The following is a 13,966-nucleotide window of genomic DNA, read 5'->3' as shown; positions in this document are numbered from 1 at the left end:
CTCAGCAGAGTCGGAGGCAAGTGTAGACAGCACCCCATTCCACACAAGAGGTTAAGTCAAGAGGTGCCATAAATATGAATGTTATAAAGTGGTTGAAATTCAAAGAGAGGATCTGTATCCTCTTGTCGGGTGCTGCACCTGGGGAGAAATAACCCCATGCACAAGGACAGGTTGGGGGCTGACCTGCTGGAGAGTCCTGGTGGACATCAGGATGACCATGAGCCAGCAATGTGTCCTTGTGGCCAAGAAGGACAATGGCATCTTGGGGTCCATCAAGGCGAGTGTGGGCAGCAGGTGGAGGGAGGTCATCCTCCTCCTCTGCTCTGCCCTGGGGAGGCCACATCTGGAGTGCTGAGTGCAGTTCTGGGCTCTTCAGTTCCAGAAGGACAGGAAACTGGTGGAGAGGGAACAGCAAAGGGCTACGAAGATGCTGAGGGGACTAGAACATTTCTCTGATGTGGAAAGGCTGAGGGACTTGTGTCTTTTTAGACTGGAGAAGAGAAAACTGAGGGGGTATCTCATAAATGCTTATAAATATTTAAAGGGTGGGTGTCAGGAGGATGGGGCCAGTCTTTTTTTGGTGGTGCCCAGTGACAGGAGAAGAGGGAATGGGCACAAACGTGAATGTAAGAAGTTCCACCTAAATATGAGGAGGAACTTCTTTATTTTTGGGGTGGCAGAGCCCTAGAAGAGTCTGCCCAGAGAGGTGGTGGAGTCTCCTTCTCTGGAGACATTCAAAACCCTCCTGGACACGTTCCTGTGCAACCTGCTTTGGGTGGACCTGCTTTGGTAGGGGGTTGGACTAGATGATCTCCAGAGGTCCCTTCCAACCCCATATCATTCTGTGATTTTGTAATCCTGGAATGTAGCAATTAGCTAGCAGAGAACCCAGTGGGTCATAGTCCAGTCCAGCAGCAAGGGTATGGTTGTTCTGTTGAGCATGTTTGTTCCTATAGAATTGAATCATGTTTTAAATACCCATAGGAGAGGAGCTTCCACCTTGGAAAAGCTCACCTGGGGCTTTGATGGATCTTTCTTTCCATATGTAATGATGGACCTGAGTCATGAGGAGCTTAAAAGGTTATTGTGTGTCATCTTAGCTCTGGTAACCGTCTTTATGCCCGCTTTTAGCCTATAGGAAATGTAAGGTGATGTGGCTTTCTTTAGCTTTTATCAAGGGCTAAGCAAGGAATTTGTACACAGATTGTGCCACTGAGATGACTCAAGGTAATTCGTTGTGTCATCATTTGTGGTGCCATTAGCAGCAGCACCCAAATAATCCTGGGGTGGTTACACTATTATATTGCTTTATACCTTTCCACGGTTCTTACTTAAATTGTATTTATTTTAATGTCTTTTCATCTTTCTCTGGAAGTTCTATGCTTAGTCGATTCAGTGGGATTACTGTAAAGTCTCTCTAATTTGTTAATTAACTCTCAAAATTGATCAGTCCAGAGTATTTCAAGTGTCCCTACAACTATTGCTGGCAAAGACGACACTCAAGCTTCACTTGAGGCACCCTACTTCATTATCTCAGCACTTTCAAGTGTCCCTACAACTATTGCTGGCAAAGACGACACTCAAGCTTCACTTGAGGCACCCTACTTCATTATTTTGGCATATTTTGCTCAAAAATTACACCAATCTTTTCGTTGAGCCATTATTGCATCAGATACCCAGGCTCGACATCTCATCTTATTGTTACATCCAGATCCATCTTGACTTTAGTGCTTCCCAGATTTCTCTCTCCTGTGGCATATCCACATTGGAAGTTATTTTCTTTCAAGCTGTATTTTATTTGGAGGTTTTTATTTCTCTCCTTACTTGGCTGCAGAAATAGAATGGGTCGTGCCTGTTTAAAATCCAGTTTTAAAAAACTCCAGCGTCTATTTTTGCTTTAATCTTATCAGCTTTGTTCTGATGAATTTTTATTTGGAACTTGATAGACCTTTTCCTTATTTTCATTGTCAGCAGCGGTGCATAATGTACTTGGTCCACTTAATCTGCTGTTTATGGAAAAATACGATTTATTTCACATCTGGCCTTACACAGGGTTTCAGCTGATGAATCTTGCTGCCATAGCACTCCTTGCTGGGAAATACTGCTCCTCTAGAGGCAAAAAAAAGAGAAAAGAATATGTCCCCCTGCTTAATTACTCCAATATAAAGCCTAATTTTTTACCCTGAACTTCCAGGGGAGTTTGAATTGACTGAAGGTATGGACTTGGGACTCGGAGAAGCCAACATGCATTTTGTTCTCTCTGTCCTACCCCTGGGGAGATGACGTCTTGGAGCAAAGTGGGGCAGAGAGAAGGAAGTTCATTAAAGTGGATTAATTTTGAATTGTATTGGGAAATACAAGAGGAAGGTTCCATGCCTGCCGTGCGGGATGGAGTCGGTATAGAATGAAACTTTGTTCTGAGGGCCTTGCAGGTAACCTGGAGCAAAATAAGACAGGTACTTTAAAAAGTGGGTGATTGTACTTTAAAAAGTAATTATTATAATTTAAAGAGAACAAATTTGTGAAATGTGCAGGTAATTGATTATATATGTATTTTATCACATAGAAATACCAATAGAGTTAGCTAAAAGTTTCTACAATGTCTTGCTAGCATTGAAGATGTATTTTTTTTAGCTGTTAGACTAGATTTTAATTGTATAAACTATACAAGTATTTCACTGAATTTCACTGAATTTTAGAGTTGGAAGGGACCATTGAGATCATCTAGTCCAACTCCCCTGCTGAAGCAGGATTGCCTAGAGTTTGTCAGAGCATGTTACTCAGGAGCATCCAGGCGGGTCTTGAAAATCTCCAAGGAAGGAGACTCCACACCCTCCCTGGGCAGCCTGTTCCAGGGCTCTGTCACCCTCACCGTGAAGAAGTTTCTCCTCATATTTGAGTGGAACCTCTTATGTTCCAACTTGTGCCCGTTGCCCCTCGTCCTCTCACTGGGAACCACTGAAAAGAGTCTGGCTCCCTCCTCCTTCAACCCTCCCTTGAGATACTTGTAGGCGTTGATAAGGTCTCCCCTCAGCCTTCTCTTCTCCAGACTAAAGAGTCCCAGCTCTCTCAGTCTCTCCTCATAAGGGAGATGCTCCAGTCCTTGAATCATCTTTGTTGCCCTTCGCTGGACTCTTTCTAGTAGTTCCCTGTCCCTCTTGAACTGGGGAGCCCAGAACTGGATGCAGTACTCTAGTTGTGGCCTCACCAGTGCAGAGTAGAGGGGGAGAATGACTTCCCTTGACCTGCTGGCCACACTCTTCCCTATGCAACCCAAGATACCATTGGCCTTCCTGGCCACAAGAGCACACTGTTTACTCATTGTCATTTTACTGTCCACCAGGACCCCTAGATCTTTCTCTTCAGTAGTTGCCTCTAGCAGGTCCACCCCTAACCTGTACTGGTACCTGACATTTTTCTTCCCCAGGTGCAGGACCCTACACTTTTCCCTGTTGAACCTCATGAGGTTCTTCTTTGCCCAGCCCTCCAGCCTGTCCAAGTCTCGCTGGATGGCAGCACAGCCCTCTGGGGTGTCAGCCACCCCTCCCAGTTAAAGCTACTTTGAGGATATGAATCCTGATTTCTGTGGTAGGAAAGAGCCACTTGTGCTGGCATCACGCTGGGAGAGGAACAGGAGCGTAAATAGGTGGCTGTGGACCAGAAATGGTAGAGGGCAGAGGCAGCTCAGCTTCTTTTAAGCAGCAACGAGAACCCTACTTGAGTCAGGAGTGCATCTAAATTCTGTGAAGTAGAATTATGTGAATAGAGTAACAGAGGAGAAATAATAGAATAGAAATACGTGAAACTGATGCCAAAAATTATATATGCAAAAAAGTGTTGGATTTCTTGTGTGTCTGTAAATATTAAAAGATTCTTTAAGGCCTAACCTCATCCTTACGCATTTTAATCCGAACTGAAATATGTTGCTTAATTTTCCCCAGTATGTGTTAGAAAATTTTAAAAGTGATGTCACACAAGCATCTAACCTATTTTATTTATTGCAGCCCCGCAGGGTTATCTACATAAATTTTGATTCTTAAATCCAAATTACTGAAAACCTGGCCTCTCTATTTCTTGCCTGTGGCTGTGTGCAGGTGTAATTAAAGTCATTTTGATGTCTCGTTGCCTAATATAATGTACGGGCAACGTTCAGTGGTTTGCTCTGAATAATTTCACTAGTTATCTGTGTGTTTGAGGGTAATAAATAAAGGGTTGGGTTGAAGTCTCATTCAGATCAGGCCTTTAGCCTAGCGATTAACTTCTTGATTTCGTCTAAATGTTGCTGAAAGAACTGGGATAAGCAAGAGCAGACATCCTCCTCCTCCTCTTCCTCCTCCCCCTCTCTACTCTGCCCTGGGGAGGCCCCATCTGGAGCACTGGGTCCAGTTCTGGGCTTCCCAGTTCAAGAAGGACAGGGAGCTGCTGGAGAAGGTACACCAAAGGGCTACAAAGATGATTAGGAGCCTAGAACGTCTCTCTGATGAGGAAAGGCTGGAGAAGACTGAGGGGGGATCTCATCAATGCTTATCAATACTTAAAGGGTAGGTGTCAAGAGGATGGGGCCAGGCTTTTTTCAGTGGTGCCCAGGGACAGGACAAGAGGAAATAGGCACAAACTTGAACATAAGAAGTTCCATCTAAACATGAGGAGGAATTTCTTTGTGGGTGGCAGAGCCCTGGCAGAGGCTGCCCAAAGAGGTGGTGGAGACTCCTTCTCTGGAGACGTTCAAAATCCACCTGGACACGTTCCTCTGCAACCTGCTTTGGGTGGACCTGCTTTGGCAGGGGGTTGGACTAGATGATCTCCAGAGGTCCCTTCCAACCCCATATCATTCTGTGATTCTGTGAGAGGGGAATTTATAACATGCAATCTTGCTTTTCTGAGTTTTAAGAAAATGCTTCACTTTACAGTTTCCCTGGAGCTCCTTGCCAGAACTGGGTAGAGAGAAAGTCCAAGGTCTACCTGTGGTTGAGACTCTCTCTTCAGGCTGAATTTGCTTGCTCTGGTTGCATACATGTCTTGCAGACCCTCTTGTCTAGTCAATCTCAGACTTCAGTGTAATTTTGCTTTTCGGTTTTATTTCTATGACCCTCTTAATGACAAAACTAGGACATTTAGGGTGCTAGTTAACTTCTCCAGCCTGGTTTTGTTTTGGTTTGGTTTGGGGTTTTTTTTGAGCTGAAGCATCTTGATGCAATTTGATGGTGCTAGTTAACTTCTCCAGCCTGGTTTTGGTTTGGTTTGGTTTTTGAGCTGAGGCATCCTGGTGCAATTTGAATTACACTCTGAGCCTGAATACCTATAATGAGAGCACAAAACTGGAGAGGCAATGTAAAAAAGACAGTGCAGAGACAGAAGGTGAAAAAATATCCCTGTAACACCTTTAAATATGCATATTTTTCTTAGCTGTCGGGTTTGTGGTTTGAAGTTTATTTATTAACAGAGCTGTAGCTTCTGAAGCGGGTCGTGGGTTCTGAATCCAAACCTTTACGGTTTAGTAGAGTTCGTTTTCCCCGGGTGAGCTGGTCTTTAGAGGGGTGACCTGGACTCCTGTCTTCAGATTTCTGCTTTGACTCATAACCTCCCTTCTCAGGCTCTGTGTTTCTGTGTTATATATTAAACAGAGATCTTTGCTGAGAGATTTTCTTCTTCGTCGTCTTCTTCGTCGTCTTCATCGTCTTCTTCTACTTCTTATTCTTCTTCTTCTTCTTCTTCTTATTATTATTATTATTATTATTATTATTTTATTTCTGTGGTGTGGATTTAGAAGAAATGGTTTCTGAGAACGCTGAGCTCTGGGGGCTGTTAATGAAATCAGGCCCTTTCTCCTATGTAATTGGTTCAGATTTTGATCTGAGCCGATAACGAACAAACACCCGGCGGCTGCTTGACAGTGAAACAATAACAGCTTGAGGCCTTACACTAGGGAAGCTTTATTTATAGATATTAATAATAAGAAGAAACTAAAGAAAGGGAAATGTAAAGATGAGGAGTAGGAAAACTTTGCTTGCAATGCACAGTGTATTGGGCTGGGGACTGATTTCGGAGGAGGAACGGGGAAAGACTCATCACTGAAGCACCAGAAGATCTACAGGGAGGAACAGTCCTGCTCTGGTAAGATGAGGAGGTGTGAAAAGACAGTTTGAGGTACAGGGGGTAGAAGTATGGAATCTTCCAAGACTTATTTATAAGTTCAGCATTTAATGAAGGACCTCTCATGTTTGGCAGTCTTCAGTGCTGCTGCTCTTTGGATTTAACTCTGTAGTTTGATTCTATAAGTGAAGTGGTTTCAATATTGCAAATACTGGGAATGATTTTCTTTTTTTAGATGTTATGAATGGCATTAAAGATACAACTTCTCACCTTGTGAGTTAGTTAAAAGGGGTGTCTCTATCAGCCTGGAGGAGTGAAGGCTCTGGGGAGACCTTATTGCCCCTTCCAGTATCTGAAGGGGGCTCCAGGAAAGCTGGAGAGGGAATTTTTACGGGGGCATGTAGTGATAGGATGAGGGAAAGAGGGACTTTTTACAGGGGCATGTAGTGAAAGGATGATGGATGATGGCTTCAAACTGGAAGAGAGGAGATTTAGACTAGATCTCAGGAAGAACTTCTTTGCTGTGAGGGTGGTGAGAGCCTGGCCCAGGTTGCCCAGAGAAGCTGTGGCTGCCCCATCCCTGGAGGGGTTCAAGGCCAGGTTGGATGGGGTTTTGAGCAACCTGGTCTGGTGGGAGGTGTCCCTGCCCAAGGTGGGGAGTTGGAACTAGATGATCTTTAAGGTCCCTTCCAACCTGAACCATTCTATGATTAATCTCACCTGATTTTGGATGTCTTTAATACAAATGTCTCTATCTCAACAAGTTGCCCTCCAGTGCTTTGTCTCATGGAGACTGACTCATCCAACCCACTTTAGATCTCTACTTACGATTCAGTTTATTCATACTGTAGCTGTAAGTGTTCCTTTCCATTGACTTGATAAATCCTGGAATACTACCCCCAACTGCTTTTTGGTTCTTCTCTCCCACTGGAGACAACGCTCCCCCACATCTGAACAGGTTTTGTGAACTCACTAAGCACTAATTATGCTATCAGAAGACCTAAATGCACTTCTCCCAAGTTACAGATGATAGGACAAGGGGCAATGGCTTCAAGTTACGCCAGGAGAAGTTCAGGTTGGATATTAGGAAACATTTCTTTACTGGAAGGGTTGTCAGGCATTGGAATGGACTGCCAAGGGAGGTGGTGGAGTCACCATCCCTGGAGGTATTTAAGAAACATGTAGACATGGTTCTTCAGGGCATGCTCTAGTGCCCAAGATTACTGGTTTGTGGTGGGGTGCTGTGTGGGTGGGTGATGGTTTTTTGGTTTGGTGGTTGTTGTTGTGTGTTTAGGTGGTGGGTGGTGGTTTGTGGTTTTTTGTGGGGGGGTTTTTTGGTTTTTTTTTGTGTTGGTTGGACTCGATGATCTCTGAGGTCCCTTCCAACCACTACGATTCTGCGATTCTGTGATTCTGTAATTAGTGCTTTACTTTCTTTTTCTATCATTTCAGGGACCTGGCAGTCAGTCCCGCACCAGGCAGCCCCCATCAACACTTACTGGAACCACCAACCCAAGTTTCTTTGCTCTCAGATGGAAGAAACATCACCCAAGACCAGAGCTTCCCCCCGACTAACCCAGGGAGCCGGTGAGTTCATTTTTCAAGAGAGCAGCTCGTTGATGGGTGGAATGAAGGTTGATGCTGCAATGTGCAAGATCTGAAACCATTTCCCAAGCTGATGCAGATGTCTCATCTGCTACATCAACAGCCTTGTTACACGTGTGTCACTGCAGCATCAAAGAAAGTCTTGTAATTTGTGGGGATGGTTTCGTTCAGACACCATAATTTGTGTTAACAGAAAGGGAATTTCAAGAGCTTTCTATCAAGAGGGTGTTTGAAGGGAAAAAGATGCTGAAAGAAACTTGGTCCAGGTGTAAAAAAACCAGAACTGGAGTGCTAAATACTGTTTTAGACAAGTTGATCAGATATTGCTATCAGAATTATTCCTCATTCTCTCTTTAGAGAATTACCATAGTTACTGCTGAATATCATTTGGGAGGCTCTGGGTGATATCATGGGCTTCAAATTCATATCTCCTCCGTGATTAACAGCAGATCCCATCCAGGGTACTGAGCTCTGTAGTACCTTCACCTGCTCTTACCCTCTCAGCCAGAGCTGCTTCATATCCTGTCCAGCATCTCTGCTCTTTTCTCAAGTCACAGGTGACAGGACAAGAGGAAATGGCCTCAAGTTGCGCCAGGGGAGGTTCAGGCTGGATATTAGGAAAAATTTTTTCACTGAAAGGGTTCTCAGGCATTGGAATGGGCTGCCCAGGGAGGTGGTTGAGGCACCATCCCTGGAGGTGTTCAAAAGACGGGTTGATGTAGTGCTGGGAGGTATGGTTTAGTGATGGTGATGCTTCTTGTTTGTTGTGTGGGTGTCTATTTTTGTCAGAGTTAGGTTGACGGTTGGACAAGATGATCTTTAAGGTCCCTTCCAACCTAGAAGATTCTGTGATTCTGTGAGTGATGAACATCCTCATTTATTGGTACTGCAGCTAAACAGGTTCTGAGATAAGGGAGGGAGACAAATCCTAATGTCATTTAAAGCTTGTAGAGAGGTGAGGATAGAAGAAGATTTGAAGAGGCTACATCTTCAGTGTCTTTTAGGGCTTCAGCTGTGAAGAAGGCTGTATCTTCCTGACTTGCTCTGCAGGTCTACGTTGCCTCACGAGATGACTGTGACTTACTGTAACGGTCTTGTTTCCTAAATACATCTGAGCTCTGGCTGCCAACGTGCCTGTCTGCTGTTGTGGCAGGTGACATTGTGGCAGCATCCTGGATAAAATACAGGTCTACGTTGCCTCACGAGATGACTGTGACTTACTGTAATGGTCTTGTTTCCTAAATACATCTGAGCTCTGGCTGCCAACATGCCTCTCTGCTGTTGTGGCAGGTGACATTGTGGCCTTTCTATGCAGCATCCTGGATAAAATCTTTTTCTTTCCCCTCTTCTGGCCATCTGTTGTAATCTCTTGCCCAGATGGGACACACAGAAGCAGCCGGATGCCGCGCAGGATGACCTACTGAAGCGTAACGCTCCAGATCCCTCATCCACGCTAGGAAATAGGTGTGTGCTCTTTGGAACCTACCACAAAGCTCATCTGAAAGCTGCAGCTTGGAGTGGGCTGGTGTCTGTGTCGTGTGGCTGTTGGTAAACTTGAATTTGATTCTGGGTTCAGTCCAACGTCTGATATCTTTTTCTCGTTCCATCCAACCAAAGTATTTCCTGCCATTTTAAAAATATAATTTACTGAGTATTTTTCATCTAGGTATTTTCACATCTTTTAAAAACCACTGTTAAATAACCTCCTAATAACACATTGAGCAGCTTTTAACATTAAGTCAGACCCATGAGAAACGTTGAACATCTTTGTACGATTGCAATCCCTTCACTTTATTCCTCATCTGTTAAGCAGAATTCTGATCTAAACTTGTTGAAAAAAAAATATCTCAGCCTTCCTTTTATATCCTAGAGAGGCTGCCAGCTCCTTCTATGCGATGCACTACCTGCCACTGTAATTACAAGTAGTTAATTAGCGTGCTGTAAAAAGGTTGAAGCTGTCAGCCTCTGCAGATTCATTTGCCCTGAGTATTTGTGCCCGGGAAGAGTTTGCTGAAGGGGAACAGAGTGAGAATATGAAAAAAAAAAAATGAGTGCATAATAGGTTGCCGAAGGATTATGCATCATCTGTCCTTACCAGGAAGAGGCAAGACCTATAACTCACACGAGTGTGAAGCTGTGATGAGTTGTAAAGGTCTTTACCCTCCGCAGATGGGAATAAATATGTCTTTCCACTCCACCACATTTTGGTGTTTTGACTTCGGCAAGTGTTTTCGTTTAGCGCTGTTAATAACGCGGTGGAAAAACAACTGTGAGGAGAGAAAAAGCAAACTGCTAAATCTGATTCATTTTCTGTGCGTGCCTCCTGGCCTGCAGCAAAACTTGTGTAGAGTCGTGTTGTCAGATCTTTTTGCAAGGGAAATATGGAAAGTTTGGAGGAAATTTGCTTATCGGCGTGACTGATGGAAATGCTGTTGTGTGGATGCGTTTGAAATATCAGTTGGAAACATCCCACATTTCTGAAGTGTTGTACTAAAGCCCCTAGTGATTTTGTTTGAATGTTCAGATGGTTTAATATTGTCTTTTTCTTTCTCTCCAACTTTATGCTTTCAACATTTGGAATGGAAGAAAGAGTAAATTAAAAAAGGCCGTCAAGGGGTAAGCGGATGAATGTGTTGACCTCCAGACACAGCCAATGAAGGAAATTCTGTTTTCCAAGATTAGGGGCTGCAGTTTAATCTGATATCACACTGGGCAACATCATGTCCAGGTTTCTTTTTTTTTTTTTTTGCATTATTTCTCAAATCTGGCTGTTTTTATTTAAGCTTGAGCTGTGGTGGAAATATTGTGATTCTTTAGGTCACTAACACTTGTTGGATTCAAGCCCTGCAGTTGTTTGGTTACTTCTGCTCTACAAGTAAAACCAGATGATCCCAATTGCATTTACTCAAGAGTGAAAATTAAAAGTTTGGTTTGGGCATCTGGACAGGCTGGAGAATTGGGCAGAGAGGAACCTGATGAAATTCAACAAGGGCAAGTGTAGGGTGCTGCACCTGGGGAAGAATAACCCCCTGCACCAAGACAGGTTGGGGGCTGACCTGCTGGAGAGCAGCTCTGAGGAGAAAGACCTGGGAGTCCTGGTGGACAACAGGATGACCATGAGCCAGCAATGGGCCCTTGTGGCCAAGAAGGCCAATGGCATCCTGGGGGGCATCAGTAAGAGTGTGATCAGCAGGTGGAGGGAGGTCATCCTCCCCATCTGCTCTGCCTTGGTGAGGCCCCATCTGGAGCACTGGGTCCAGTTCCACAGGGAACTGGGAACTGCTGGAGAAGGTACAGCAAAGGGCTATAAAGTTGATTAGGAGCCTAGAACATCTCTCTGCTGAGGAAAGGCTGAGGGACTTGGGTCTTTTCAGTCTGGAGAATTCTGAGGGGGGATCTCATCAATGCTTATCAATACTTAAAGGGTGGGTGTCAAGAGGATGGGGCCAGTCTTTTTTTAGTGGTGCCCAGCAACAGGACATGAGGAAACGAGCACAAACTTGAATGCAAGAAGTTCCATCTCGACATGAGGAGGAACTTCTTTACTTTGGGAGTGGCAGAGCCCTGGAAGAGGCTGCCCAGGGAGGTGGTGGAGTCTCCTTCTCTGGAGACATTCAAACCTGCCTGGACAAGTTCCTGTGGGATCGGCTCTGGGTGGACCTGCTTTGGCAGGGGGTTGGACTAGATGATCTCCAGAGGTCCCTTCCAACCCCATATCATTCTGTGATTCTGTCTGCAGTTTTCAGCAGGACAGTTTCTAATAACACCCACAGCTTCTTTTCATTGCTGAGACCATGGTGACGGTCTTCTCCTGGGAAGTAACCTGTGATGTTCTGAGCTTTCCCGATTTCATGAAACAAAACATCCTCCCAGTTTCCAGGGATTTCTTTCATGTTCTCTGCTGGAGGCTGAACTCTCCCACACATTCAAAGTGTGGATTTCTTTTTTTTTTTTTCCTGAAGGTTCCATTTGTTTTCACTCATAGACTTAAACAATTTATCATTGCCTGTGGTGAGTGGTGGTCCTTCAGGGCAGTGTATCATACAACTGTACTTTAAAGGACTGCAACTCACCACAGGCAGTGATAAATTCTTTAGGTCCCTGTCTGCTGTATTTCATCCCTCATTTATACCTGTGAGGAGTTAGTAAGGATACTGAAAAGATCTGGTTGCAGCAGAAGAAGGAGATGAGAGGAGAGGAGTGGCAAAATACAGGGAGTTGGAGAGCAGAAATTTAACTTCTTAATCAGTTGCTATACCTTAATCTCTGGTGAGATTAAGATCTCATCTCTGGCTCTGGTGAGACCCCACATGGAGCACTACATCCAGCTCTAGGGTCCTCAGCACAGGATGGACATGGACCTCTTGGAGTGGGGCCAGAGGAGGCCACGGAGATGCTGGGAGGGCTGGAGCCCCTCTGCTGGGAGGGGGGGCTGAGAGAGTTGGGGGGGTTCAGCCTGGAGAAGAGAAGGCTCCAGGGAGACCTTAGAGCCCCTTCTAGTCCCTCAAGGGGCTCCAGGAGAGATGGGGAGGGACTCTTGATCAGGGAGGGGAGCCATAGCATGAGGGGGGGCAGTTTTAAGCTGAGAGAAGGGAGATTTTGATTAGGTATTAGGAAGAAATTCTTCCCTGTGAGGGTGGTGAGAGCCTGGCCCAGGTTGCCCAGAGAAGCTGTGGCTGCCCCATCCCTGGAGGGGTTCAAGGCCAGGTTGGATGGGGCTTGGAGCAACGTGGTCTGGTGGGAGGTGTCCCTGCCCAGGGCAGGGGGGGTGGAACTGGATGATCTTTCCATCCCTGGTCCCTTCCATCTCTAACCATTCCATGATTCTGTGATTATTTGCAAGTCTGAGAGTGGAGTCAGAACCTCACCTCCCATTGACAGGAACCGTCTCGAATATTTAGTTGCACATCCCCATTCCTGCCAAACACAAGCAAATTGGAAAATATCCATCTGTTGAAATAAGATGACATCATGTGCAATCATCTATGCTGGGTTTGGCAGTCCAGTGCAACCATAATCTAAACAGAATCTATAGCAGCGCAGCGCTTCACTCCTCGACTCATTACTAATATATTTTGCATTTAGTGCCCACAGAATCCATTTATCTCATTACTCCACAGGGAAATGCTGGGCGGGCTTTAAGCTTCCTATTTTTCATTTCCATTTAGCTGACTAGGAAATTTTTCTAGAGGGACCACACCTGCTTTGCCTGTAATAGTTCTCTTTTCTCTGCTGAGGCCGTCAGGGAAGGGCTAAACCTGGGTTATCCCAACTCATTGACAGGTCAAAGCACAAAGGAGAGGCAAGTTCTCAGCTCCTCTGCCCCACCTCTCCCAAATTTAGATGGACATTTAGATGGCCTCATAAGCTCTAGTTTTCCCACTTATTTTTGATGTCACTCTCATTGAGTAGTTTTACAAGAAACCCTAATTAAATTAAATCTTTCTAATGACACTTGTACAGGCCTGGGTATCTGCCTCCCCTTCCCACCCTGCCAAGTGATACAGAAATTACTTCCCACAGTTTACCTTGTCTTCTGCCCTTTAAGAAAGGGACAGTCAGGGAGAAAAGCAATGAAGATTTTTGATGAACACCTCAGGATGCTGGATTTTAACGCAGTGCATTCCCGTGGTTGCAGCTAGAGATCCACAGAGGGTTAATTCTAAGTAGGTAATATCTATTCTTAGCCTTCATTTGTAGGCGAATGTGTGACTACGTTCTCCGAAGCCAAAGCAGAAGTAGTCAGCCTTGTAGAAACTGGAGTAGATGTTGTTGAAGAGTCTGAGGTGCTGTTTGGATTTACTGCTCCCAGTAATTTCTTATCCCTGCCACAGTTAGGTCTGATGAGGTTCAACAAGAGCAAATGCAAGGTTCTGCACCTGGGCCAGAACAATCCTCACCATCAGTACAGACTGGGGGGTGAAGTATTGGAAAGCAGCCCTGAGGAAAGGGACTTGGGGGTGCTGGTGGATGAGAAGCTGGACATGAGCAGGCAGTGGGCACCTGCAGCCCAGAAGGCCAATCCCATCCTGGGCTGCATCAAAAGAAGTGTTGCCAGCAGGTCCAGAGAGGGGATTCTGCCACTTTACTCTGCTCTGGTGAGACCTCACCTGGAGTATTGTGTGCAGGTCTGGAGCCCTCAATATAAGAAGGACATGGACCTGATGGAGAGGGTCCAGAGGAGGGCCACAAGGATGATCAGGGGGATGGAGCACCTCTGCTACGAGGACAGGCTGAGGGAGCTGGGGTTGTTCAGCCTGGAGAAGAG

General features: G+C 45.2%; 1 protein-coding gene across 1 annotated transcript in view; it reads left to right on the top strand.

The window, feature by feature from the left end:
- Positions 1–13,966, top strand: part of LRGUK (leucine-rich repeats and guanylate kinase domain containing) — a 71,646-nt gene that overhangs the window by 49,607 nt on the left and 8,073 nt on the right. The window contains exon 18 of the mRNA XM_014960999.1: positions 7,546–7,680. Within this exon, the coding sequence (XP_014816485.1) occupies positions 7,546–7,680 (135 nt within the window). The remainder of the gene's footprint in view (positions 1–7,545; positions 7,681–13,966) is intronic.

Source organism: Calidris pugnax, unplaced genomic scaffold (genome assembly GCF_001431845.1).
Source record: "Calidris pugnax isolate Ruff unplaced genomic scaffold, ASM143184v1 scaffold289, whole genome shotgun sequence".
Classification (NCBI taxonomy): domain Eukaryota; kingdom Metazoa; phylum Chordata; class Aves; order Charadriiformes; family Scolopacidae; genus Calidris; species Calidris pugnax.
The sequence above is the reverse complement of the archived record's forward strand: the minus strand, read 5'-3'. Positions and strand labels throughout refer to the sequence as shown.